The sequence below is a fragment of the Pongo pygmaeus genome, chromosome 7 (genome assembly GCF_028885625.2).
Source record: "Pongo pygmaeus isolate AG05252 chromosome 7, NHGRI_mPonPyg2-v2.0_pri, whole genome shotgun sequence".
Classification (NCBI taxonomy): domain Eukaryota; kingdom Metazoa; phylum Chordata; class Mammalia; order Primates; family Hominidae; genus Pongo; species Pongo pygmaeus.
In genome coordinates this window covers 18,712,278-18,740,205 of record NC_072380.2, presented here as the reverse complement: position 1 = coordinate 18,740,205, position 27,928 = coordinate 18,712,278, and the positions used below count along the sequence as shown (strand labels likewise).

Here is a 27,928-nt window from a genome sequence, read left to right as displayed (position 1 = left end):
AACAGTCTTCTCACCTTAGCCTCTCAAATAGCTGAGACCATTGGCATGCACACCACCCACACCCAGCTGTAGACTCTTTCATGAAAGATTTCGTTGTAGCATTTGATGCTGTTTGTTAGCATTTTACCCACAGTAGAACTTCATTCAAAAATGCAGTCAGTCCTCTCAAACTCTGCTACTGCTTTATGAACTATGTTTATTTAATATTCTAAATCCTTTTTTGTCACTTTAACAGTGTTCATAGCATCTTCACCAGGGGTAGTTTCCATCTCAAGAAACTACTTTCTTTGCTCATCCATACAAATCCTCAGCTGTTCAAGTTTTACCATGAGATTGGAGCAATGCAGTCATATCTTTAGGCTCCACTTCTAATTCTAGCTGTGTTACTGTTTCCACCACATCTGCAGTGACTTCCTCTGCCGAAGTCTCAAACCCCGCAAAGTCATTCCGTGAGGGTTGGAATCAACTTCTTCCAAACTCCTGTTGATGTTGATATTTTGACCTGCCATGAATCACAGATGTTCTTGAAGACATACAAAATGGTGAATCCTTTCTAGAAGGTTTTCAGTTTACTTTGCCCGTATCCATCAGAGGAATCACTATTTATGGCAGTTACAGCCTTGTAAAATGTATTTAAATAAGACTTGGAAGTAGAAATTACTTGTTGATCCATGGTCTACGGAATGGATGTTGTGTTAGCAGGCGTGAGAACAACAGTCATCTCCTTGTACATCTCCATCAGAGTTCTTGGGTGACAAGGTGCTCTGTTAATGACCAGTAACATTTTGAAAGGAATCCTTTTTTCGGAGCAATAGGTCTCGACAATGGACTTAAAATATTTAGCAAACCATCCTGTCAACAGATATGCTGCCATCCTGGCTTTGTTGTTACATTTAAAGAGCAAAGGCAGAGTAAGGGCCTCAGGATTTTCAGAATTATACATGAGCATTGGCTTCAGCTTAAAGTCATCAGCTTCATTGCCCCATTGCCCCTAACGAGAGAGTCAGCCTGACTTTTGAAGCTTTGAAGCCAGGCATTGACTTCTCCCTAGCTATCAAAGTTCTAGATGGCATTATCTTCCAATAAAAGGCTGTTTTGTATATATTGAAAAACTATCGTTTAGTATAGCCACCTTCATCAGTGATCTTAGCTGGATCTTCTGTATAACTTGCTGCAGCTTCTCCGTCACCGGTTGCAGCTTTACCTTGCACTTTTATGTTACGGAGTCTCCTTCTTTCCTTAAACCTCATGAACCGACATCTGTTACCTTCAAACTTTTCTTCTGCAGCTTTCTCACTTGTCTGAGCTTTTGCAGTGTGGAAGACAGTTAAGGCCTTGCTCTGAATTAGGCTTTGGCCTTAAGGGAATGTTGTGGCTGGTTTGATCTTGTATCCAGACCATTCAAACTTTCTCCATATCAGCAATAAAGCTGTTTCACTCTCTTATATTTTGTGTGTTCCCTGGAGTAACACTTTCAATTTTCTTCAAGAACTTTTTCTTTTCATTTACAACTTGGTTAACTGGTGCAAGAAACCTCACCTTCAGCCTAGCCTTAGCCTCACTAAGCTTAATCATTTCTAGCTTTTGATTTAAAGTGAGAGACATACAACTCTTCCTTTTACTTGAACAGTTAGAGGCCATTGCAGGATTACTAATTGGCCTAATTTCAATATTGTTGTGTCTCAGGGAACAGCTGGTCAGTGCAGTGCTCAGAACACATAACATTTATTAAGTTTACCATCTTACATGGACATGGTTCATGGCTCCCCAAAACAATTACAGTAGTAACATCAAAGATCACTGATCACCATAGCAAATATAATAATCAAATGTTTGAATTGTGAGAGTTGTCAAAATGTGACACAGAGATACGAAGTGAAACTGTGCTGCTGGAAAAAATGGCACCGACAGACTTGCTCAAAACAGGGTAGCCCCAAACCTTCAAGTTGTAAAGCATTATAGTATACGTGAAGCTCAGTGAAGCAAAGCACAATACAGTGAGGTATCCCTGTACTTAAAACCTTTGCTCTACAAAGAACTTAGCAGCAATCTTAATGTTTTGTTTACATTTGGAATAGTGTTATTCACACTAGCATAGTTAAGACACTTTCTCTAAGACAATAGCCAGTTTAATAGAAGGTAATCTCAAGGTGAAGCAAAAGTAGTTTAGGAGGAATGTGCTGTGTTTGAATACATCCTACTGATCAAGTCCACCCCAAAAATAAATGAATGAATGCATACACACATTAGTAAAAGTTTGAAGTATTATGTTAGTACAAAAGATAATTAGCAATTACATTTGTATTCAGTTTGTTTTTTTGCTTTTTATTTTTTTGAGACAAAGTCTCATTCTATTGCCCAGGCTGGAGTGCAGTGGCATGATCTTGGCTCACTGAAACCTCTACCTACCCGGTTCAAGCTATCCTCCTGCTTCAGCCTCCAAGTAGCTGGACTACAGGCACGTGTCACCACACCTGGCTAATTTTTGTGCTTTTAGTAAAGGCTGGGTTTTGCCACGTTGGCTAGGCTGGTTTTGAACTCCTGGGCTTAAGTGATCTGCCCTCCGTGCCTCCCAAAGTGCTGGGATTACATTTGTGAGCCACTGCACCCGGCCTTCACTTTCGGGTTTGATTTTGTGCATCTCCAGAGATGCTGGCTATATTCTTTGGCAGGTGTGTTTAGTTAGTATTGTCTTTGACTACCTTATTTTTCTTCAGTAATAATGAAGGAATGGTGGTTCAAACAATTGTAGCTCAGAAAGGTGCATTTGACAAGAGGCAGTCAGAGTCCCATTGCTCCCCTTCCCCCACCTCATAACATTTCTCTGGCTTTCTTGCTGTAGCTCCCACTCCCTCTCCTATTCTTGTTCGTTCATTTGCAATTTTAAAATATGCATTTATTAATCTGTAAAAGCTGTGCCTGGGATTTGAGAGCAGGTAGTGATGTTATGGATCAAAAACCATGGCAAAAAATATTTAGTGTGGAACACAGGAAAAGGGAGCAGAGACTAAAGAAAGGACTATTTTGGGAGTTTGGCTGGGTGATAGCTAAGGTCTTTCTCAAGTAGAATTGTAAAACAGTAGATCTGGAAGGGGGCAAAGAACACTAACTTTATGCAGCCCTCTCCTATTGCATATAAAGAAAATGAGGGCCAGGTAAATTGATTTGTCTTAAATGTACAAGTCAGTGACAGGTGCCCCACCCACCCATTTCAAATTCTTTGCTCATAAGGTTGGATCTGTTCTCTCTTTTATCAAATTTTTCTCTCAAGAAAATATGTATAACATGTCACATATTAGATACTGTGTGTGAAAGTGTCTCGCACATTGTAAGTAGGAAAAAAATTAGTTGACTCCATTAGCTGACTAATTCTTCACTAGGTAAAGTTCAGTCAGGGTTAGCAGCACATTTTGTATTCCTTATATAAGAGGCCTCTGAAGACAGAACAGGTTCATCTGTACCTAGCATAATGCCTCCCTAGCCTCTGGAACGTGCTTAAAAATGATTACATGATGAATTATACATATTAATTATACTTCAGATTCTCTTTCAATAAGATGAGGGCTTTAAAATTAATTTTCCAGTGTTCATTAATATGAATTTATGCTGGGACATCTATTCATGATTAGGTGGTTTTGCGACTGTGACTGGGTTTGGAAGTGCATCACAACACAAGATTAATTGTCCAAGATACAAATTTCAGCTCTGTTTACATGTTGACTCGATTCCAAAACTACATCTTACCATAGAAGTGAAAAAAAAAAAACAACAAAAAAACAAATTCAAGCGTGTTCTGTCACCCTAAATAAGAGCTGAAAAGATGAATGTTGACTAGGTTGCTTATGGATATACATTCTCTAATGGTGGTGCTCTTTAAAGTTGGGCATATGAAAACTGTCCAGTGGGTATGGGAGAACACAAATAGCTTAAAGGGAATCCATTTCCAGAAACTCATCTTCTGCATGTGCTTCTCCCTAAAATGGATCTACCTGTGAATTCTCTTGTGGTCAAGCCTTCAGCCTATTCCTCCTTTTGCATCTCTGCTTAACAATTGCCCTTTGCCACTTAAGGAAAAAAAAGTCATAATCCTCACTTATAACCTTATTTGGTACATCGCAAGGTGTAAGGACCTCCACTGGTGGGGAGGGGGCAAAAAAAGAGTCAATTCCAAATACTAGTTTTGGAGAAGCTTCCTATAGTGAGAGATAGTGCGGTTTTTCAGAATTATTTTAAGGCATAGATAAGATAATAAAAGTTGAAGACCATTGCAAAGTATTTTGAGTTTTTCTAACCATTTTGATATTCATCTAATAACTGGTTTTATGGTTAATTTTTAACCAATGTCTTTTTCAAACATGTTCTTTCTCTGATAACACTGCCAGAGTGGTGCATATTTAGTTCTATACTTAACAGTCTGCTTGATCTAAGTATCTGCATGAGAGCCAGCATAGCATTTGAAAGAGGGAATTATGGTATGGATGGTGTCATAATTCTTTCTGAGTACAAATTCCACTGCGGTCACTGTCAGTTTCACTGAAAGTGGAAGCTGTGATATCCTCCATACATTTCATAATGATTCAGGGACCACAGAGAAAAAAATTAATTGGAGTTTAGAGATGATTGAAATAAAATACACGAATTCCATCAACTGTGCAAAATATGTTGGAGCGAGAAAGAGAGAGACTCACGGTTACACAATGCATGGTAATGTAGAAAAGCTTCAGAGAGCCCTGTGTGGGCTGGCAATGACAGCGCTAAAGCCTTGAATAAAATTGCATTTTATCGTCTCTGAGAAGCAACCAAAAGTGAGGAACAAAGACTTAAAAGTAAATTTAGACCAGAATATGTTTACCTCTGTAATTTAAGCAATTTTCTTTGCTTTCTCATTCTTAAAAATGATGATCTTCAAATTCAAAGAGTCGTTCTGTCCTGGCTAGTGTCGAGAGAGGTATATGATTGTTATCTGGCTCCGGGGTTAAGTTACAGAAATTGCAGTTAGATAAAAGATTGGTAAGCTTGCAAAGCAGTGATTTTTAAACCAAGGCTTCCAATCAGAGTTACATGTGGAGCATTTAGAAATATTCATGCAGTTTCCTCATCTGAGGAACTGATGTGGTAGATCTAGGACAGGGCACAATAATCAGTGTTTTTAAAAATTCCTCGGTTGATTCTCACGTGCACCGTCACATCTTTAGATAAGACCACTGTGGTGAAAGACTGTTTGACCTAGGGACTGACCCTGGAACCATTTCCTGAAATCCACCTGTGGGTATATCATCATTCTTTGCTAGGTATCTGCTGTTCTCTTGTACCCTGGAGTATTAGTTTCCTCGGGCTGCTGAAACAAATTACCACAAACTTGGTGTCTTAAAAAACAGAAATGCATTCTCACAATTGCAGAGGCCAGAAGTCTGAAATCAAGAGGTCAACAGGGCTTTTTTACCCTCTGGAGGGTCCAGGGGAAAAGTCTCCTCCTCGCCTCTTCTAACCTCTGGTGGTCGCCAGCATTCTTTGACTTATGTGTGTATTACTCTAATTTCCATATTCCTCTTCATGTTGCCTTCTTTTCTTTCTTAAATCTCCGTCTGCTTTCTTCTATAAAGACACTTGTGATTGCATTTAGAGCCCACCCACGTACGTTCCCCATCTCAAGTTCTTTAACTTAATCACATCTTTAAAGTTTTTGCCATATAAGGTAACATTCACAAGTTCTGGAGATTGGGACCTGGACATAGGGGGTGCCATTCTTCAGCCTTCCCCAGTGAGTTATCGCTTCACTGTATGTATTCATATGGGCTGCCCTGTCCCATTAAGGTCCATGTGGTAACTTTCTCCACTTAGCTCTCACTACCAGTCCATAGCAATGTTTCTCCCCAAACCCTGCCCTCTTGGGGCTAGGCCAGATAACCCCTCACATAGCTGGAGATAAGTTGTTTTTCTGAGCCATAGACTATGCCTCCAGTTTTAGCCATTCTCATGACAAATGCCTTTGGTCCTAAATGGACTAAGAGTATAGGATCAATGCAGCCAGCCCATCATCCTCACCGACAAAGGCACTTCAAGCATGTGTCCTAGCAACGGGTGGCTCTCTAAAGCTCATCTTTTAAGAATAGAACATTACCAGATTATTTGAATACATTCTAAGAGAGGCACAAGTCTTATTATCTTTTCAAATGGGCTCTGACTTTGGCCAGGCATATACGATGCTATAAGTTTTGGTCTTAGGAGGAGACAATGCACTTAGTTGATGTAAACATGAAGTGTTATTTACTTGAGTCAGTGTTTGTGAAAAACAGTTATGGAATGTGGAGAGAAGTTAATTAACATGGGATTTCATTTCCTCATCCGTATAAGGAAACCTTTGTTTCATGATCTCTGAGTTCAGTTCTGAAATCCCATTTTGTTGGTTCTTCCCTTACAGTCAGAAAGGAGAAATAGGTGCTAGTGCAGATGCATTTTAGAGGAGATGGCAAGAGGCTCATGAATGAAGACCCTGCTGAAGTTTGAGTTGATGAATATTCAATGGCATTAATTTGTTCTATTGTTTAATTTTCTCTAGTAGTGCTGAATTAGTCACATACAAATTGGGGAGGCTGTGAAGTTCAGGAGGATTATTAGTGGCTAGGTCAGTGCTACCCTTCATTAATACCCACCTCCCTGCAACCCCCTAGTCCCCTTGGCTTCAGAGATGGACTGAGTCATAGAACTTTATCTCCTAGCCACACAGATCTGTCCATGGGAAGGATAGGTGAACTAAACCTCTCCTGGGACCTTTCATACTGGAGCTGGGAGAAAGAACTAGTTTGTTGTTGTTACTGTTGAGAGAGACAAGCTGTGAAAAGGTGTTGCTTGTTTTGGATGCGTTTCTTGTGTAGTGGAGAAACAAGGACTGGAGATGGTTGGGGTAGAAAGAGGAGAATTGAGATGAGAGAGATATTCCTGGATCCCTGAGGCTACTACATGCATACTTTTTTATGATCTGACTACATTAATTATTAGGCCTCCTTACCCTTAAGGTAGTGTTTAGGTATTTGACATTTGAAAGTAAAATGAATCTTAACTAATCTGTAGGATTTTCATATGGAGAAATCAGAGTAGGATTGATCAAGAGTTATATAGGTGTAACCACAGCTACTCAGAAGGCTAAGGCAGAAGGATCCCTTGAGCCCAGGATTTTAGGGCTGCAATGAGCTATGACTGCACCACTGTACTCCAGCCTGGGTGACCAAGCAAGACCCTGTCTCAAAAAATATATATATATATATAGTAACTATTAATATTTTCATGTACAACAGCAGAACAAAGAAATTGAAGATACTAACTAGACTGGTGGAGGTGAGAGACTATGACGTCTAGGCTACACAGGAAAGGAAGTAATGACTGTCAGGCTAGAGATAAAGAAGAATCAAGGGAATTCATTTCTTAACTGGGCTGAGTAGATAAAAAGATGGGAAGTTGTGTTGAGAGTGTATTTAAGTTTTGGATGCATTAGTAAAGCGTCTTCCTTTTATTAAGAAAAATAATGAATTGTGATAAAGCACTACAAAGAACAAGGAAAATTCTTTGCAATTTTGCAGTTGAAAAGAATAGGGATGACACCCACTGTTTGGATTCGACATGCTACAATAAAAAATCTATTCTATGTTATTTACACAGTGAGAGGACTTGACCTGCAATACTGCAAGTCTGTGGAATTCGGCAAGATGCTTTATAATAGATTATCTTCATGAGATATCTGGCTGATTGAATAGCAAGAATTTTTAAATTTAGAATTCTACTTCTCTTTAAACAAAATATTCTTGAGGGCAAAAGTATTTGAAAAAATTTGTGCTACAACAGAAATGAATGTATTAGAAAAATTTTAGATGTTTAGCTGTCATTTAAACTGTCTACCTTTATGAACAAATTTTTTTAAAAATTCTTTGCCACATTATGGATTACTCTGGGTAATATTGAGTATGATAGCAGCATCTAAAGAACTTTTAATGATCTGTCTCTTTTCATTTGTAGTTTCTCAGCCCACTGTTACTTGTGGGTTCAAAATGGCTCATGCAAGTAATCTAATTCATTTAAAAGGCGTTTATCCAACAAAAGCCCTCCTGAGAGTTGAGCTAGATTTCAACTGTCTCTGCACTTCCATAGGTGTTCAGCCTCTTGATACATTAACTATATCATAGATTGGATCTCTTCAGTAAACCTGAGTTCTTCAAAACAAATATCCAATTTATAGCATAGTCTTTGTGCCTCAGTATACTCTGTATTTTAATTGTATGTTCTATCCCTTTTGTGTTTGAGAATACATATCATGTCCTGAAAAATATAAAATGTGACCTGGTTTTTATTAGGAGCTACTGTAATATTTCAATAGTTGAATTGACTATTAAAGCCACAATTGAGAACTTTCATGAAGTTTGTCAAGATACTGGCTAAGAATACATGTATTGCGTCATAAATAATATAAAATCTACAACTTCAATAAATTTGTACTGAATTTGGAAGTATTTTGCTGAAAAGTGAATTCACTATTGGTGTGCAGTGTTTGCTTACACACATGTAAACACTTGAATGAGACAATTTAAGGGCGAAAGGATAGAAATACAAGGCAGTTCTGCTCTGCTGTGCTGCTTGGACAACGTTCTGAACCTGCCTTTTCTTGTTTGAAAGACAAGACGTTAGATGACATATGATCCCCCTTTTTTCTATCTCAGAGTAAATGAAGTCTTGGCTAAGCCTTCAAGTTCTAATTGATCCAAGTCATTCTTTGAGGAAAAATGTTCCAACATCATCATAATATTGTTATGCATACAGTTATTTGTTTAAATATAATTTGCTCTTGTGGTTTTGTACCTTAGAAATGCATTTGTGTGTTCCTTATAACATCTTACTTAAAATTTAAAGGTAAAGCCAGACACTGTGGCATGTGCCTGTAGTCCCAGCTGTTCGGGAAGCTGAGGCAGGAGGATCACTTGAGCCCTGGAGTTCTAGGCTGTTGTGCACTATTATCGTGATTGCGAATAGCCACTGCACTGGAGCCTGGGCAACACACCAAGACCCTGTCTCTTAAAAAAATGTTTCTCGGTAGTTGGTATAGTCGAACAAGCTGACTACAAGGACCTTTGTAATGCTAGAGCTGGGAGAATGAGGGTGGCAGTCTTGTGCTGACTTAAGTATACCATTATTGTTACCAAGGGTCTAAAGAAGCTTTCTATCCAATCTGCCACAACCACACACTCCCCCCAATGTAATACTTAACTGTAAGGCAGAATTGGGGTGTTACATTTATAATAAAAACTGCTTAAGTCAGTGGTATAGAAACTCTAAAACTATTCTAAGATGCTTTTCCATGTCTGGCTTCAGTCCCCCTACCATGTATCTTACTCTTTAATTTGCCATGAAAACAATTCTGTTTCTTTCATTAATGAAAAAAAAAAAAAGCGGCCAGGTGCAGTGGCTCACGCTTGTAATCCCAGCACTTCAGGAGGCTGAGGCGGGCGGATCACCTGAGATCAGGAGTTCAAGACCAGTCTGGCCAACATGGTGAAACACCGTCTCTACTAAAAATACAAAAATTAGCCAGGTGTGGTGGCTCACGCCTGTAATCCCAGCTACTCGGGAGGCTGAGGCAAGAGAATCCCTTGAACACAGGAGGCGGGGGTTGCAGTGAGCCAAGATTGTGCCACTGCACTCCAGCCTGGGCAACGGAGTGAGACTCCGTCTGAAAAAAAGAAGAAAAAAGTATGAGTCCTCCGCTGTCCAACTGAGTGAAACTACAAGACCATATTTTTAATATGAGAAATAGCATGCACAGTGTAATTTTAATCACATCCTAATATTTTACTATAGTGAAATGTAGTACAGTACTGTGCCTTATTGATAAAAGACAGTTTTAACTTTGTGAAAGTCTCTTGGTTTCATGAAACGTTGTTCACCCCATGCTCATTTGCCTCCCCATGTATTCTTCACCTTTCTAAAACCAAGGTGACTGACAAGGGGGGCTTCGCGCCTATCCTGTTATGAAGGAATTACTTGGTCATTTGCTGAATTCAAAATGTGGAACAGAATGGAAAGAATAATTTGATCTCATTTTCTCTCTTTACAGGCTCTGTACAACTCAATCAAGAATGAGAAGCTTGAATGGGCAGTGTAAGTGTGCTGGACCTCAGCCTTTTAATAATGAACTACTCACTTTTTTCCTACTGTCTTTATGCCTTGGAAGTGATCTTAGAGAAGGATTAAATATGCATTGCCAATTCTCATTTTACACCAAGTGTCTTACCTACTTTGGCTTTATACAAATAAACCCAGATACAAGTAAAACCTACCTTGGTTTTATACAAGTAAACCCAGAGTATCCTGTGGTTTTTTGGTACTCAGTGTGTTCCTATTCTGCTTTTAAAATGGTTGCTCTACCTGTAGGTAATTAATTATCTTTTAATTTTTTTTTTCTTTTTTGAGGCGGAGTCTGGCTTTGTCGCCCAGGCTGGAGTGCAGTGGCGTGATCTTGGCTCACTGCAAGCTCTGCCTTCCGGGTTCACGCCATTCTCCTGCCTCAGCCTGCCAAGTAGCTGGGACTACAGGCGCCCACCACCACACCTGGCTGATTTTTTTTGTATTTTTAGTAGAGACGGGGTTTCACAGTGTTAGCCAGAATGGTCTCGATCTCCTGACCTCGTGATCCACCTGCCTCGGCCTCCCAAAGTGCTGGGATTACAGGAGTGAGCCACCGCACCCAGCCTTAAATTTATCTTTTAAAAAGTAACATTCTAAAAGAAAAATCTGCTGATGAATAGCATGTATTCCAAAATTTAATACAAATGGTTTTGGTATCATCCATTTATTTTAATTATCTCCTTCGTATCATCATAGATCATGGCTTTCCAGGTTTATTTCCTATGATGCTAATCATACTAGGACACTGATAGATACTAAGCACAAAACAACAACAGCAACCAAAAAAAGGTTCTCTTGAATAGAATAAGCTTAGGAGATAATGGATTGAATAAAGCTATTTTATTTAAACTGCAGAACTTCTAGGAGCTTATCCAATGCCAATGTGTGTTATCAGTCCCCAAGAGAGGAATAGAATGTGTAATGTTTCCTGACTCTCTTTGACAGTAAAATATAGTGTTTCAGGGTAGATACTTTGAGAAATACTATTAAAGATGAGCTACACCTAGGTCTACATAGAATAAGACCACTCTTGTTAAAATTTCACTAATCAATATAGCAGTTCAAAATTTTAATTTTTATAAAATTATTGTGGAAGAATATGAAATTTTTAATCACATTATCAGGAAATTAGGTCAAAATGTGTTTTTTGTAATTAGAACTTCGTGGATTTTATTTTTTATTTTTACTAAGTATTCGTAAGTATTGTTTTACCACGTGACCTAACACAGCATTCTACAATGAACTAGGGTTTACAGAATCATAACTTGGGAGATAAAATTTGTTCTATCATCTGCACATTGGAGGAACATAGGTTAGTAGTTGACTATGTATTACATATAATGTGCAGGAATCTATTTTTGAAGTATCAGCACCACTTGAATTGCTTCTCCTCACTGTAGAGTCATATGGTCCTATTGCAAGTTAGGGAGTCAAAAGTTAAGACTTTAATATTTGCATATATATATATGGCTTATGTGTCTGTATGTATATACATGATGAGACTCATTTAAAGGCAGCGTGCCATTTCAAGGAAAACTGATTATTAAGAATTCATGGTCTACTATCAAAGGTGATCATTCTTCTTTAGGCTTATTTCTCATGAACAAAAGTGGGTTTCATAAAAAAATTTTGTGAAGGATATAGTCAGAATCTTGCTGAAATGCAAAAAGGACATCCTGACACATGTAGAATATGCAGTCTAGAGAAAATATATAAAAATGGCATCATCGTGTTCACTCTGGGCAAGGGAATACATTGAAGATTCTTTTATGAAGTTATTTTAAAAAACAAATACATATACTCTTGAGGACCTGTTTTGTAAATCTAGGTTTTTTTTTTAATCTGTTACAGCAGATTTTATTTATTCATTTATAGGTAGTCGGAGTTTGATGCAAGAAAGCTGTATCTTGCGTGTTATCCAAGGTGGAGGGGCGGGAGTTTACCCAGTAACTGGCTTCTTCTTGTGAAGTTAGCAGAGCATCTTGTTCAGAAGCCTGGATTTCAGAGTCAGATAAATTTTGGTGTGAATTACAGCTTTTTCATGTAGTAGCTGGTTCACTGACCAAGTTAACCTGTAGTCCTCAGTTTCCTCTTTTGCAAGACTGAGCAATTATTGAGTCTCATGTAAACTTCAGGATGACACTGTGAAATGTTCGAAAACACTGAACATAAAGCAAGTTGCCCTTCAATTGACGCCTGATGCTGTAGCTTTCAAAGCCACAATTTCTTTTTTTTGTCTCCCTTGTTCATATGCATATACATAGACTACATTTTTATACTTTATCAAGAATTAGAAGATACGATAGTGGTTATCATATAATTAACTTTCTATCTTCACCTATAAAATGAAGGAATTGGATGAAATGATCACAAGTATTTTTTCTAGTTCTAATATACTGTAAATTTCTGAGTTTTACCATATTTCAATGTTTCCTCCTGTGGAAGAAGTACTGCTCTGTCAAGCAGATATAAAACAAAGGGATTATGAGTCAACTAAGTCTTGGAATAAATGCTAGCTCAAACAGAATTAAACAGATCTCTCTGTTACTAGCCTGTTCAATCAACGTACATCTTGAATTTCTGCAGGAGAAATTTGAATTTAAAAACCTGATGTACATCTTGAATTTCTGTAGGAAATAAATGGCCAATACCCCAATTTATTAAATCACTGAGTCTTATTTTTATCTTAAAGCATGTTTTAACATCTACTAAAACTGGTGCTTTTTATTTAGAACACACTTCTGAGAATACTGACATGTATCACAGTGTATGTGATCCTTTAAAAAAGGAACTAAGCAGCCGGGCACGGTGGCTCATGCCTGTAATCCTAACACTTTGGGAGGCTGAGGAGCGTGGATCACTTGAGGTCAGGAGTTCGAGACCAGCCTGGCCAACATGGTGAAACCTCATCTCTAATAAAACTACAAAAATTAGCTGGGCGTGGTGGCGTGCACTTGTAATCCCAGCTACTCGGGAGGCTGAGGCAGGAGAATTGCTTGAACCCAAGAAGCAGAGGTTGCAGTGAGCTGAGATCATGCCACTAAAACCCCAGCCTGGGTGACAGAGTGAGACTTGGTCTCAAAAAAATAAAAAAACCTAAGCTCTTTCCTTGATAAATGTATATGTACACGGATATAATTATTTATAACACTGTGCTCTCCCATTTCTCCCATACCTCTCTAACTAGAGTTTCTCTGACCCATTTTCCTCGTATTATCCCTTAGTGTTAGATGGACACTTAGAATTATCTTCTTCCAATGTAGTCTCCTCCTCAGCAGTTGCAATTCACTCTTAAAACTTCTTCTGCCATTTCTGTAAAAATTCTTCCTATATATATATATACAGCTCTGACCTCTTTCCCAAGTTTCAATTCAGTGTTTACATTTTCCTGCAGGATGTTTCTGCTGGCACTTAGCACTCATCGTCAGTCTCCAAACTTGTCGTGTGTGCTCCATTTCTATTAATGACACCAGCGTTTCCGGCTTACCTGGATTTTAGCCTTTACATCATCTTTGACACCCTCCCACGCCACCACTTCCAACCCCTGCAGAAATGGCTCCAAACAGCATCTTTCCTCTTCACTCCTGCCACTCTTTTGTTTTTCAACAAGGGCTTCCGTCTCCAATGTTCCCTGTACTTTAACCTCTGTGAAGTTTCTATGTGCTGTAAAACTTTAATTAGGCCCTTCACATTCTGCCAATAATTGAATTTGTTCTCCATTCGGTGTTCGTGAAGTCACCTCTGCTGGGAACTTGTGTCCCATAATCTTTTTATGTTCAAAGCCTGTCGTCCTTCACAGTCCAGCTCCTATTCCATCTGTTTTCTTGAAGTTTTTTCTGATCTTGCTAACCAGAAGTATGATCTCAGCCTTAAGCTTCCATTTTACTTTATCTAATGACACCAGCAGTTTCTATACCCCATTATGGTTATTTGTAGTAATGTGCCATTAGATTGTAAGCTCTTTAAGGAAATGATACATGTCTGGATTTGTCCCTTTATCTCCTCTGTTGCTGATCATAGTGTTTATATGTAATGAAGGCTCCATAAAAGGCTATAGAAAGGATGTTAATGGTAATGAAGGAACCACATTTCTTAAAAGATAAGCCTACAAGTGTGTAGTTTAGAAAACAGTTACAGGAGAGGTGGTGATGCTGCAAAATTTGTAGGATAATGCATGGAAGACTTCCACAGGAGGCATCTTGATGTGGATGTTAGGCCCTTAGAGGAAATCACGATAGAATTATTGAATGTTAGAACCGGAGAATGTTATAACTGTTATAAACCTTATAGGTTTTTATATCATTGGTTTTCTGACTGGGTTCAGTGTAACCTTGGGTTACAGGGAGATGCCTTGGGGCCTTACCTGAGAGTGTGAGTGAAAATTGTGGGGGACCCAGTTCTGCTTCCTTAAGTATTATGCCTAGTTCGACTGATCAAAACAGCTCTACTTTTATCTCTTTTGAATATATGTATAGGGTTCTATTTAATATTTTTAAGGTATATGTTCTTTAAAAATTTTTTGGAAGATACTTATCTAGTCCAATGTTCTTACTTTATATATGAGGAAAATTAAGTCAAGAAGTGTTCATCAATAGGTCCAAAGTCCAGTGTAATGGGAAGGCCAGGATTTTTCCCAGCTGTTACAGCCTCCTATGGCACCACCATGCTGCCTGGCATCTCTGTAGCCACCCTGTCTTATAAAGTCTTTGAAGAGCAGAGATTGAGTCTGAATGTTTCTGTGCTAGCCTTTGATACAGTGCACATTAAGAGAATTTTGTATCAATTTGCTAGTTTCATTAAATGCTCATAGAATTACTAGAGTTTTTCCTTAAGTTAGTAGCAAGGATCATTTATTTATTCATCTCTTCCGCAATCTCTATCCAGCTTCTCCTGTGCCTGGCCCAGTGCTGTGCCCTAGATACAAATATGAATAAGACACAGATCCTTGCCTAATGAGAACACAACATGAGATTGAGGGGAGAGGGAGGACTGTACAAAGATAAAAATACAAAAATTGTAATGAAGAGTGCAGTGAGTCAAATTGACTTGTGGAAGGTCTCAGCTACATCATACAGGACCATGACCGTTTGCCTTTCCAAGTTCCTTTGCTCAATTGTTTATTATTAGTGAAGCATCTGTTTGTTGAACTACTTGCGTCATGCAGCCTGCTGATAATTTGGGGAGAACAAAACTATACAAGGCATTGAGGCATTTTTCTTGGCTTTAAAAAATTTCCAGTCTAAGTGATAAACAAAATGAGTAATTACTCTTTGTGATTGGGATGGTGTAGGATGAGGTGAGTTGAGGTGGATATGGGAGTTTATATCTTATGTTGGAATTGTTTAAAATGTATCTGCATGAGGATCTTCAGAAAATACAACAATTAACACAAATAGGAAAATAAAATAAGTTCAGTATTGTCTATTAGGAAAATTACTGTTCTTCTCTTCCATCCTTTGACCTTCATGTTTATTGCTGCTTTCTACAACAGTGTTTACAGATTGTAAGAAATCTCCCTGTTTTAGTCTGTTCTTGCACTGCTATAAAGCAATACCTAAGACTGGGTAATTTATAAAGAAAAGAGGTTTAATTGGCTCACAGTCTGCAGGCTGTACAGGAAGTATGATGCTAGCATCTGCTCAGCTTCTGGGGAAGCCTCAGGAAACTTTCAGTCATGATGGGAGGCAAAGAGGGAGTCAGCACTTCACATGGCCAGAGCAGGGTGGGGTGGGAGTGCCACACTTTTAAACAACCAGATCTCACAATAACTTACTCACTATCATGAGAACAGCACCAAAGGGGGAAATCTTCCCCCATGATCCAATCATCTACCACCAGATCCCACCTCCAACAGTGGGAATTACAATTCAACATTAGATTTGTGTGGGAGCACAGATCCAAACCATATCATTCCATCCCTGGCCCCTCCAAAATCTCATGTCCTTCTCACATTGCAAAATACAGTCATGCCTTCCCAACAGTCCCTCAAAGTCTTAACTCATTTCAGCCTTAACTCAGCCTTATCTGAGACAAGCCTAGTCCCTTGTGCCTATGAGCCTGTAAAATTAAAAACAAATTAGTTACTCCCAAGATACAATGGGGGTACAGGCATTGGCTAAATACTCCTGTCCCAAAAGGAAGAAAGCAGCCAAAAGAAAGGGGCTACAGGCACTGTGCAAGTCCAAAACCCCGGCAGGACAGTCATTAAATCTTAAAGCTCCAATAATAACCTGCTTTGACTCCATTTCTTATATTCAGGGCACACTGATGTGAGGAGCTCTGCCCCTATGGCTTTTCCAGAGTTCAGTCCCTGCGGTTGCTCTCATGGGCTGGCGTTGAGTGCCTATGGCTTTTCCAGATGCAGGGTGCAAACTGCTGGGGGTTCTACCATTCTGGGGTTTGGAGGATGGTAGCCCTCTTCCCACAGCTCCACTAAGCAGTGACCCAGTGGGGACTCTTTGTTGGGGCACCAACCCCACGTTTCTCTTCTGCACTCCCCTAGTAGAGGTTCTCCAGGAGGGTTCCACCCCTGCAGCAGATGTCTACCTGGATATCAGGCTTTTCTGTACATTCTCCGACATCTAGGCAAAGGCTGCAAAGCCTTAACTCTTGTACTCTGCATACCCATAGGCTTAACACCATGTGGAAGCCACCAAGGCTTATGGCTTACACTCTCTGGAGTGGCAGCTTGAGCTGTACCTTGGCCCTTTTAGCCACAGCTGTAGCTAGAGTGGCTGGGATACAGGAAGTAGTATAGGGCAGTGAAACTTGCCTGGGACTGGCCCATGAAGCCATTCTTCTCTCCTAAGCCTCCAGGCCTGTGATAGGAGGGGCTGCTGCGAAGGTCTCTGAAATGCCTTTGAGGCATTTTCCCTGTTTTCTTGCTATCAGCACTTGCCTGCCTTTTAGTAAAGCAAATTTCTTCAGCCTGCTGCAAATTTTCACATGGCCAGGCTGCAAATTCTCCAAACTTTTAGATATAAGTTCCGGTTTCATGTCATTTATTTGCTCGCACATATGAGCATAGGTTGTTAGAAGCAGCCAGGTTACTTCTTTAATGCTTTGCTGCTTAGAAATTTCTTCTGCCAGACACCCTAAATCATCACTCTCAAGTTCAAAGTTCCACAGCTCCCTAGGGCAGGGGGACAGTGCCTCCAAGTTCTTTGCTTATGCATAACAAACATAACCTTTGCTTTAGTTCCCAGTAAGTTCCTCATTGCCATCTGATACCTCCACAGCCTGGACTTTATTGTCCATATCATTATCAGCATTTTGGTCACAACAATTTAGGAAGCCTCTAGGAAGTCTCAAACTTTCCCTCATCTTCCTGTCATCTTCTGAGCCATCCACACTCTTCCAGCCTCTGCCCATTACCCAGTTCCCAAAGTTGCTTCTACATTTTCAGGTATTTTTATAGCAATGCCCCACTTCTTGGGACCAATTTTTCTGAATTCGTTTATTCTGGCACTGCCATAAAGGATACCTGAGACTGGGTAATTTATATAAAAAGAGGTTTAATTGGCTGATGGTTCTGCAGGCTATACAGGAAGCATGGTGCTGGCATCTGCTCAGCTTCTGGGGAGGCCTCAGGAAACTTTAAATCACAGCATAAAGTGAAGGGGGAGCTGGCACTTCACATGGCTGGAGCAAGAGGAAGAGAGAGAGGGGCCATGTGCCCCATACCTTTAAACAACCAGATCTCATGATGACTTAACCCACTCACTCACTATCATGAGAACGGTACCAAAGGGGGTAATGCCCTTATGATCGAGCCACCTCCCACCAGGCCCCACCTTCAACATTTGGGATTACAATCCAGCATGAGATTTGAGCGGGGACACAGATCCAAACCATTATCACTCCCTTATCCTAGTTTAAAAAAAAAAAATCATGTATTGCCTCATTTTAATAAAGTCAGCAAAAAAAAAAACAGTTTTAAGTAATGAACTTCTGGATTCCCTCTGCACTTGTGCACCCTCCGTGTTTTAGTTACAGCAGCATTGGCCTTGCTTGTCATTCAGCACATTTGTTCTTTTTAACTCTGGATAAGCATTTTACAACTTTGCATCGTGGAATAATCTTTCCTGCAATTTCATATTGCCCTACAACTCATTTTATAACAATAACAGTTTAAAACATTTGCTGTATTTGCTAATAAGTTAAACTATTTCCCGTCTGCCCTCACATATTAAATTGTTCTGGCTAATTAGGTGAGGTGGTAGCACATTGACATCTTTCTGTCCTTCCAGTCATGTGTTATGATAGCCCTGAGCTTTAGAAAGTGTGGTTTTAAATACCAACAGTTTGTAGTTTGGCTTTTCATTTCCTTGTTGCAAATTTAAATCATGACTGGTCTTTTCAGGAAATCAGTGCTGCCTCTTTGTTGGCTGATTTGCTGAAATTAGGAAGTAGAGAAAACTTTCCAAAGATTTCCTCCCACTTCTTTGCCGTTATGTTTAACACTGTCCATGAAGGTGTGACTGTGTGCATGTACATCTCTGTGTGTATTCTTGGGGGATGATAGAGGCAATGGGATTACTATTACCTGTTTTTTATGTGGGCACCTTGATTCTTCATTCAACCCAATGGCCTAAATATGAAATTGGTAAGTACTTCCAAAGTCTCTTTGTTTTGTGAACTCTTAAGAAAACTCTTTTTCCAAGAAAAGAACCCTTCTAGGGCTCTTTTACTTTCATTATTTGATTCCCTTTGCGTATTTTACTTAACTCAGCATTGATTCTCATTTCATTTTAGGTAATAATACATATTAATTAAAATGTAATCTCAGTTGTTTCTCTGTGGGAGATGGTAATCTCATAAGGACAAATAGTTTTCTTTTCACCCAAGAGTTTTTCTATTAGTTTAGACTGATTTAGTTGTACCACCTTATACTTTTTAATGTAATCTGTTGCCTTTCATTTAAGTTTTTCTTTTTTTGTTGTTGTTGTAATGCTTCATTTTGTTTATTTGCCAACATTAGAATCAGCCATGAAGAAAAGTTGGAATTCCTTGTGTGTACTTTTTAGAATTGGACTTACATCCTAATGAAAAGAGTTCTTCCTAATTTTAGTTAAAATATTTTTTACCTTGATATAAAATTATTTGATTTTCTTTCAAAAAGATAACTCATGGTAATTTCCTTTTTTGCAATGACTTACTATGTTAAATAACTATATATCATTAATCCCTAGTGAATCTAGATATATAAAATTGTTAATCAGAGTAGTGTTTCTTAATAGTAGATGTAGATTAATGAAGGAAAACTTTTATTGCTCGAAAAGGTTATTTGGGATGAAGACATTTATGAGGGAACTTTAAAATGAAAGTAATTTTCATTTTAAACTTTAATATAACCATCTATAGGTTAGCAATGATTACTAACAAGAAAACTAAGGCAAGAAGAAGTTGCTATTGTGCCTCTTGAAATACTAGAATAACATTCTCAGCGTCATTGCTGTCTGTGGGACTATACTCACATTCCTAACACGGCAGAAACTACATGATACTGGACTCTTGGTAAAATATTAAGCTGGACAATGGTATACATAAAACAGATATTTTAAATATATAATCAAAAATTTAATTTGAGTGTGTGCAGAGAGAGGTAGGGAGCTTGGCATTTAGGGTCATAGGTAGAGAGAACTCACCATGGAAAAATTAATAAAATTATTTGCACGAGATATTTGACTATAAAGAAGGAATAATGCATTCATTTATTGTTGGGAGAAACAGAAGGAATAAAACTCAGTTCTGCACTTGAGGTGCTCATACAATTAAATGTCTTTTCTAGATACTCATTACACCTCATTGAAATTGTAGAATGAGATTTAATGTTCTCATTGTCATTGCTATCTGTTTCACTGTACTCAAATTTCTAACATGGCAGATACTGCGTCACGCTGGACTCTTGGTAAAATAATAATGCTAATCTTAGTCCTGGCATAACAAACTTACAAGACAATCTATATGAAGAATAACTAAGGTTAAATCTATATATGTATAGTGGTTATGTAAAGGATATTATTGGTTTGATTGTTCTATTTATATTCAGCGAAGATACCCTGACTGTAAGAAAAGAAACAGAAATGCCATAGTTATGAAAAATTGACCATTAACTTGAGGGAAATACTGAACTAAAGAATTGAGATCACTTAATTTTGTTAGCTATTGATTATTAGAGTTTTCTACAATAAAGTGTTTTTAATTTAAAAAATTGTTAGCTAAAAATGATATTGAACATGGATCAATCTTCTGGATTTTGGTATTTAAAGGAAAAAGATTTTCAGTGGTTAGAATTAAGGAAGACTCTTGCTATGGTGTCAGCGTGTCCCCAGAGTTCGTGTGTTAGAAACTTAATCCCCAATGCTGTGTTAGGAGGTAGCACCTAATTAGAGACTGTTAGGTCATAAGGGAAAAGGGCTCCGCCCTAATTAATGGATTAATGTTATCAAGGGAGTGGGTTATCGTGAGAGTAGTTTTGTTTTAAAAGCAACTGTGATCCCCGACTTGCTCTCTTGCGCTTTCTTGACCTTCTACTTTACTAGGAGAAGGGCAGCAAAGCGCAAGAGAGCAGGTGGAAGTTAGAGAAGACCCCAGCAAGGAGGCCCTCACCAGATACAGGCCCCTTACTTGACTTTGAACTTCCAGCCTCCAATATGCTAAGAAATAAATCTCTGTTCATTTTAAATTATGCAGTTTGTGGAATTCTGTCATAGCAACCCAAAACAGACTACGACAGAAGATTGGTACCGAGAATTAGGGCTGTTGCTATAACAATAAGCTGAAAATGTGGAAGGGGCCTTGGAATTGGGTAATCCATAGAAGCTGGGACAGTTATGAAGTGAATGCTAGAAAAAGCCTAGATTGCTGCAAATGGAGCATTGTGGGCAGTTTGGTGAGGGCTCAGGAGAAGACAAGAAATTTAAGGACCATCTGGAGCTTCTTAGTCATTACTTAAGTGATCATGATTAGAATGTTAGTAGAAACATGGATAGTAAAGTCCATTTTGATGAGGTCTCAGGTAGAAATGAAGAGCAAGGTATTTGAAACTGGAATAAAGACGGTCCTTGTTACAAAGTCACAGAGAACTTGGCTGAATTGTATTCTTGCCCAAGGGCTTTAGGGAAGGCAGAATTTATGAGCAAGGAGCTAAGATATCTGTTGCAATAAATTTCAAAGCAAAATATTGATGGAGCTAAGTAGCTACTTTTAACCACATACGGTAAGATATGAGAGGAATGACTTAAAGTTAGAATGACAATTAAAGGAGAAGCAGAAGAAAGATTTTGAAAATGTTCAGCCTGGCCTTACAAAGAATGATAAAGCATGTTTGGGAAAGCAAACCACAGTTGTGGCCAAGCAACCATTTGCAAAGGATATTGATATGGATACAAGAGATCAAGACAATGGGAGAATGACCCCCAAATACATTTCAGAGATCTTTGAGGCTGCCCATTCCATCACAGTCCCAGAGGTCTAGGAGGGCAGAATGGTTTCAAGGGATGGGCCCAGGGTGCTCTCCACCAGAGCCCCCTCAGTTCTCTGCTCCCCACATTCTGGCACAGCATTCCTTGGCCACCCCAGCCATGGTGTAAGCAGGCCTAGCTACAGCTCAGCCCACTGTTCTAGGAAATACAAGCCATAAACCTTAGCAGCATCCATGTGGTGCTAATTATGCAGGCACACAGAATGTAAGAGCTGTAGAGGCATGGCTTTCTTTACCTAGATTTCAAAAGATGTCGTGGGGTATTCCATGACAGCTGCTGGGTGGTCTGAGCCCAGTGAAGTCATAGGATTGGGGCTGCCTGAGGCCTTGGGGGCCCAACCCCAATTCCAGTGTTCCCAGGATTTGGGACATCAAAGGAAACTATTCTCCAGCTTTAAGTCTTAATGTTGTTTTCCCTATTTGGTTTTAGAGTTGGGTTTTGTTCATTCTTTCTCTTGCCTATTTCTGCCTTTTGGAATGGGAGCATCTATGTCTGTCTCACCATAGTATTTGAAGTAGATAACTTGTTTGATTTCACAGGCCCACAGCTGGTGGGAGATTTGCCTAAGGATGAATCATGCCTCAAATTGACCTATATCTGATTTAGGTCAGAGTTTGGACTTCGGACTTCTGAGTTGTTGCTAGAAAGAGTTAAAACTGGGGTCATTATAATGAAATGAATGTATTTCAGAGGCCACAGACAGAATGCTGTGGTTTGAATATGTCCCCCAACTGTTAGGCAAGGCTTCATAAGAGGTGCTTAGGTCATGAGGGCTATGAATGGATTAAGGTTGTTACTGCAGGAGTGGGTTTCTTATAAAACCAAGTTCACGGCCCTCTTGCTCTCTCACACTTTCTTGCCCTTGCACCTTCCACAATGGGATGACATAGCAAGGGAGTCCCTCATCAGATTCAGGACCCTTGACTTTGGACTTCCCAGTCTCCAGAACTGTAAGAAATAAGTCTCTGTTCATTATAAACTACTCAGCCAGTGGAATTCTGTTTTAGCAACACAAAATGGACTAGGACAGCTCTCTCATATGGCTCTGTGAAATGTAATTTTATCAAGAACCTGAAGCATATCTCATACTTAATCTGAGCTCACACTTAAGATGTAAGTACTTGTTTTCTCAGCTGAACTCAGGTGTATAGGAAACTGGAAAGATTTGCCACCCAGTTCTTAGCTTTAAAAGGCCAAATTTTAAAAAAAAAATACATTGTTTGCTTCATGTCTAAGTGGCATCTCTCTTGATAATGAGATTGAGATAGATACTTAGAAATTCTAAGGGTTTTATTGTGAAAAGCTTACATATTTCTAAATATGATGAAAGTGATATACTTTACAAATATTGTTATCTTCGTTTCACATTATCTTCAACTTCAGAATATTCAGAGCAGACAGGTTGGTGAGCAGATGGAATGTGATTATGTTAGTAGCCTACTTGTCCTAAAGCATTTTTAGAATCACTGAGGAGCAAAGAATTATGGAGGCTGGGATATAAAGAAAGCATTTTTCTTAGTATGCTAAGGATAGAGAATTTTATATCCTCTGTATCAATTGCTAAGTGCTTGATGTTTGATGAGGAATGATACAAGATGAAATATAATAAATACAGTTTCTGAATGATTTTTAATATGTATATGAGGAACATTTTAGACAGTAGTTGTTTCATTGAGCATTTACGTACTCGTACATTATAATTTATACATATATGTATTTTTTTAAAGGTGAGAAAATTTAGCCAGATCAAGAATACTGAAGGAAGTTATTTTTAGTTGCCCCTTAAAAATTTTCCAATAGATCTTTTGGGAATACCTAACATCTGGCTTGACCCCAGCGTATTTTCAGAAACTTTTTTTAACCATTGGTTAAGTTTGTCTTGGTTTGGAAAGCATACTACAATCATTGTACATATGGTCAGATCCTTTATTTAGAAAGCCAAGTTACTAGCCTACATCTTTCTCATATCTGGCAGCATTTTTCTTGGTATTAAAAGGCTAGTGATGAAGCCTAACATTTTTAATAAAGCATAGTCTCTTTTTTACTTTTAGGATTCCTGTGTCAAAATAAGGTATTTTTAGAGAATAGAATGTAATTCATATTTTCAGCAGAATTTTAAAATTTAACTACATGCTTTCTTTTTTATTTTTGGTAAGTGACAAAGATCCATTTTAAACTCATCCTGCCTCATGGTATAATGTGATGTGGTATAATAGAAACCCCATGATAACTCAGCACATTTTTTATAAGTTCTTTCTTTGCTTTATTTTCCTGCAGTCATCTGATCACAGTATTGAGATGTGAGCTACCTTAGTGTTCTGCCCCTGCATTCAACCACCACCTTTATTTTTTAAACTGCTTTATTGAGGTGTAATTTTTATACCATAAAATTCACCCACTTAAGTGTACCAGTTTTGTGCTACACCAGTGTTTGTAACTTTGCACAGTTGTGTAACAACCACCATAGTTTATCACCCCATTTCCATCACCCAACAAGGATTTCTTGCATTTATAATTTAGCATGTTTGATACAGACTCTTCCCTCCTCTCTGATCCTGTACTGCTTTGTACACAACTCTGTGGAGACATATAGTATTTTATAAAAAATGTATTACCCAATATTTTGTGTATCTGTTTCCCCTACTGGATGATGAACCCCTCGAGGGGTCTTAATCATCATGATATCAGCACTGCCTAGCACACACTGCCTGGCAACTTAGAGCTCCTTTCCATCACTAGTCAGCTGGCCCTGATGCCCAGGGATACCAGTTCCCAAGCATTGCTTCCTGGAGGAGAGCAGGGACTTGGTAACATCTAGCTTCTAGGCTGGTTGTAAGATGAGGAAATTAAATTACAGGGATCATGGTAATGATTGCCGGTACAAGGTGGAGTTTGTGACCTGATTTATGTCCCCTATCCTTCTGTAATGTTCTGGCTAAAGGAGTGTATACACAGAGCAGAGTGCTGAGTGAAATCAAGTCAAGCCTCTGCTGTGTAATGCAAAGTGCAAGACACCCGCAGAAAGTTATACTGGAGAATGTGATTGGGACCTGAGTGGCCACCAAGCCTGCTGAGCCCGCCAGCTTAACCATATTACAGGCTGTGAAATCAGAACTAAAGGAGCAGAGGTGAGCTCTGCCCCACTGCGTTTGCCACATAGTAAGGCAAAAGGGATAGAGTGGTTTACCTGATGCCAAAGAAGTAGTGGGGGCAAGTGTCAAGTTTCTCTTTTGAGACACTCAAAGGTAGGTCAGTGGGGCTAATTAGTTCTGCTTCCTAAATAGAGAGGAAAGAACAGGGGTTTCTTCTGCCATCTTCCCTCCAGTCTTGCTAATGTATTAGTCCGTTCTCATGCTGCTATGAAGAACTGCCCAGGACGGGGTAATTTATAAAGGAAAGAGGTTTAATTGACTCACAGTTCCGCAGAGGTGGGAAGGCCTCAGGAAACTTACAGTTATGGCAGAAGGGGAAGCAAACACGTCCTTCTTCACATGGTGGCAGGAAGGAGAAGAATGAGAGCCAAGTGAAGGGGAAGGGCCTTATAAAACCATCAGATCTCATGAGAACTTAATATCACACAAGTAGCCTGGGGGAAACTGCTCCCATGATTCAGTTACCTCCCAGCGGTCCCTCCCATGACACGTGGGGATTACGGGAACTACAATTCAAGATGAAATTTGGGTGGGGACACAGCCAAACCGTATCACTTAACAATGTATGCAGTTTTGTTGTTGTGGAGGGTTTGCATGGTAAAACTTGGGGTACCTGCTCCATATCATAGGGGAGAGGCTTTTTGCAGTATTTAGCCTAAACTTACCAGCATAGGTTTCCATTTAGGGTCAATGCTATGGAGACACATGGAATATCCTGATCTTTTGTTGTGGTTATGTATTGGTCTATATCAACAGAGTTCTACAATCATGGAATACTAGAACTAGAATGGATTCAAGACCACAGTCTGCTTCCAAGAGCTGTTTTTTGAAACTGAATGGGGATTCCAGAGACCTTTCTACTCATCCTGGGCTCCCACTCCCTGGACAGGCTTTGCATGGCTTGTATTTACTGACTTAGAGCAAGCTTCAAATTTTACATATGAGGAGGCTGAGATCTAGAGAGATGCTGCAGCTTATTCAGGATCACAGTGAAGTTTATGGAAGAGCAAGTACTGAGACACAGCTGTCCCAGTTTTTCTTCTCTAGGGCACACTCCCATCTGCAAAAGTGATAAAATTAATCTGAAGCTGTGGTGAGGTAGCATCTAAGTATATCCATTTCCTTTGGCTGCCATAACAAAATGCCACAAATGGGCTTTAAAAACCCAGATTTATTGTCTCATGGTTCTTGATCACTGAGATCAAGGTGAAAATAGGGTTGTTTCCTACTGAAGGCCATGACGGAGAGTCTCCTCCATGCCTCTCTCCTAGCCTGTGGTAGCTTCAGGGTCTTCCTTCTGTATGTGTGTGTCTGTGTCCAGATTTCTTCCTTTAATAAGGACATCAATATTGTTGGATTAGGGCCCACTCTTTAATCTTATTTCCAAACAAGGTCATATTCCTAAATGCTGGAAGTGAGTACTTCAGTTTCTCTTGTGGGGACTGAATTAAACCCATAACACTAAGACTAGAGCAATAAAAGGGAAATGGGGCACAATGGTGGACTAGGAAGCTCCAGGCCCTTGTTTTCTTAGGGAAACATTCCATAAGCAAGTAAGACCATCTGAAAGAACTTCACATGTGCTCTGAAAACCAAAGATGTACAGCAACCAGGCAAACTCTGAATAAAAAAAAAGCCACATTTAAAACAGTAGGAAACTTCAAAGCAATGTTACTTGCCCTTACCCAACTCCCTCCACAGCATGGTATAGCATAGTCCTTAGGAAGCAGCCCAATTACTTACTCCCTCTCTTGGGATGCAAGGAAGAGAGTGGGACTTGATAACAATATTCTGGCCTGTCTGTAGGCTGCCCACGTGACTGGTTTCTATTTTGCCTAAAGTAGGGATCAAAGAGGGGAAGGTGTCGTAGTTTGGATTTCAGACTGGCACAAGCCACGGAAGGCAGTGGTCAATGCCATGGCACCTGATTCTGTAGTTTCCCCCATTATACATTCTTGAAACCTTTCCCAGAAATCCAGTTGACCTTAGCTACTTGGGATTTTTTTCTGGGCTGTTTTTATACCAGTATCATGCTCTTTTGGTTACAGTAACTTTATATTTTGCAGTCAAAAAGCTATGCCTCCAGCTTTGATTTTTTGCTGAAGATTGCTTTGGTTGTTTGGAGTAGTTTCTAGTTTCCTACAAATTTTAGTATTTTTTCTATCCCTATAAAAAATGACATTGGAATTTGGTTACTAGGTATATTTTAACAATATTAATTCTTCCAGTTCATTAACATGGGATTTTTTTCTCCATTTATTTGTGAATTTTTCAGTGTTTTATGGTTTTCAGTATACAGATCTTCACCTCCTTGCTTAAATTTATTCCTACTTGTTTTTTGTTTGTTTGTTTTTAATGCTTTTGGAAGTGGGATTGTTTTCTTAATTCTTTGAGTAGTTAGTGTACAAAAATGCTACTCATTTTTTATATGTTGATTTTTTAATCTAAAACTTTACTGACTTTAGCAGTTCTAACAGTTGTCAGGGAGGGGTAGTTTTTACGGTTTTTCTATATATAAGATTCTGTCAGCATCAGAGACAGTTTCACTTCCTTTTTTTTTTTCTTGCCTAATTGCTCAGCCTAAAACTTCCAAAACTATGTTGAACAAAAGTGGTGAGAGTGGGCATTCTTGTCTTGTTCATGGTCTTAGAGGAAAAACATTCCACCTTTGACTGTTGAGTATGATGTTAGCTGTGGGCTGTAACAGTACTGAATCTTTTTTTTTTTTTTTTTTTTTTGAGATGGAATCTCGCTCTGTCGCCCGGGCTGGAGTGCAGTGGCGTGATCTCAGCTCACTGCAACCTCCACTTCCCGGGTTCAAGCAGTTCTCTGCTTCAGCCTCCCAAGTAGCTGGGATTACAGGCACCTGCCACCACACCGGGCTAATATTTGTATTTTTAGTAGAGATGGGGTTTTACCATTTTGGCCAGACTGGTCTTGAACTCCTGACCTTGTGATCTGCCTGCCTCGGCCTCCCAATGTGCTGGGATTACAGGCATGAGCCACCATGCTGGGCCCAGTACTGAATCTTAATGGTGACAATAGAATAATCAATTTGAAGGACAGAAATCTTTCTTCCAGATTGATTCTGATCTATGAGAGACTGGCAGTACTGTATTT

The 27,928-nt window shown here is 39.2% G+C and overlaps 1 protein-coding gene across 6 annotated transcripts in view; it reads left to right on the top strand.

The window, feature by feature from the left end:
* Positions 1-27,928, top strand: part of PSD3 (pleckstrin and Sec7 domain containing 3) — a 491,817-nt gene that overhangs the window by 357,745 nt on the left and 106,144 nt on the right. For all 6 annotated transcript variants that reach the window (XM_054499657.2, XM_063668553.1, XM_063668552.1 and 3 more), the window contains one exon: positions 10,100-10,143. In XM_054499657.2, the coding sequence (XP_054355632.1) occupies positions 10,100-10,143 (44 nt within the window). The remainder of the gene's footprint in view (positions 1-10,099; positions 10,144-27,928) is intronic.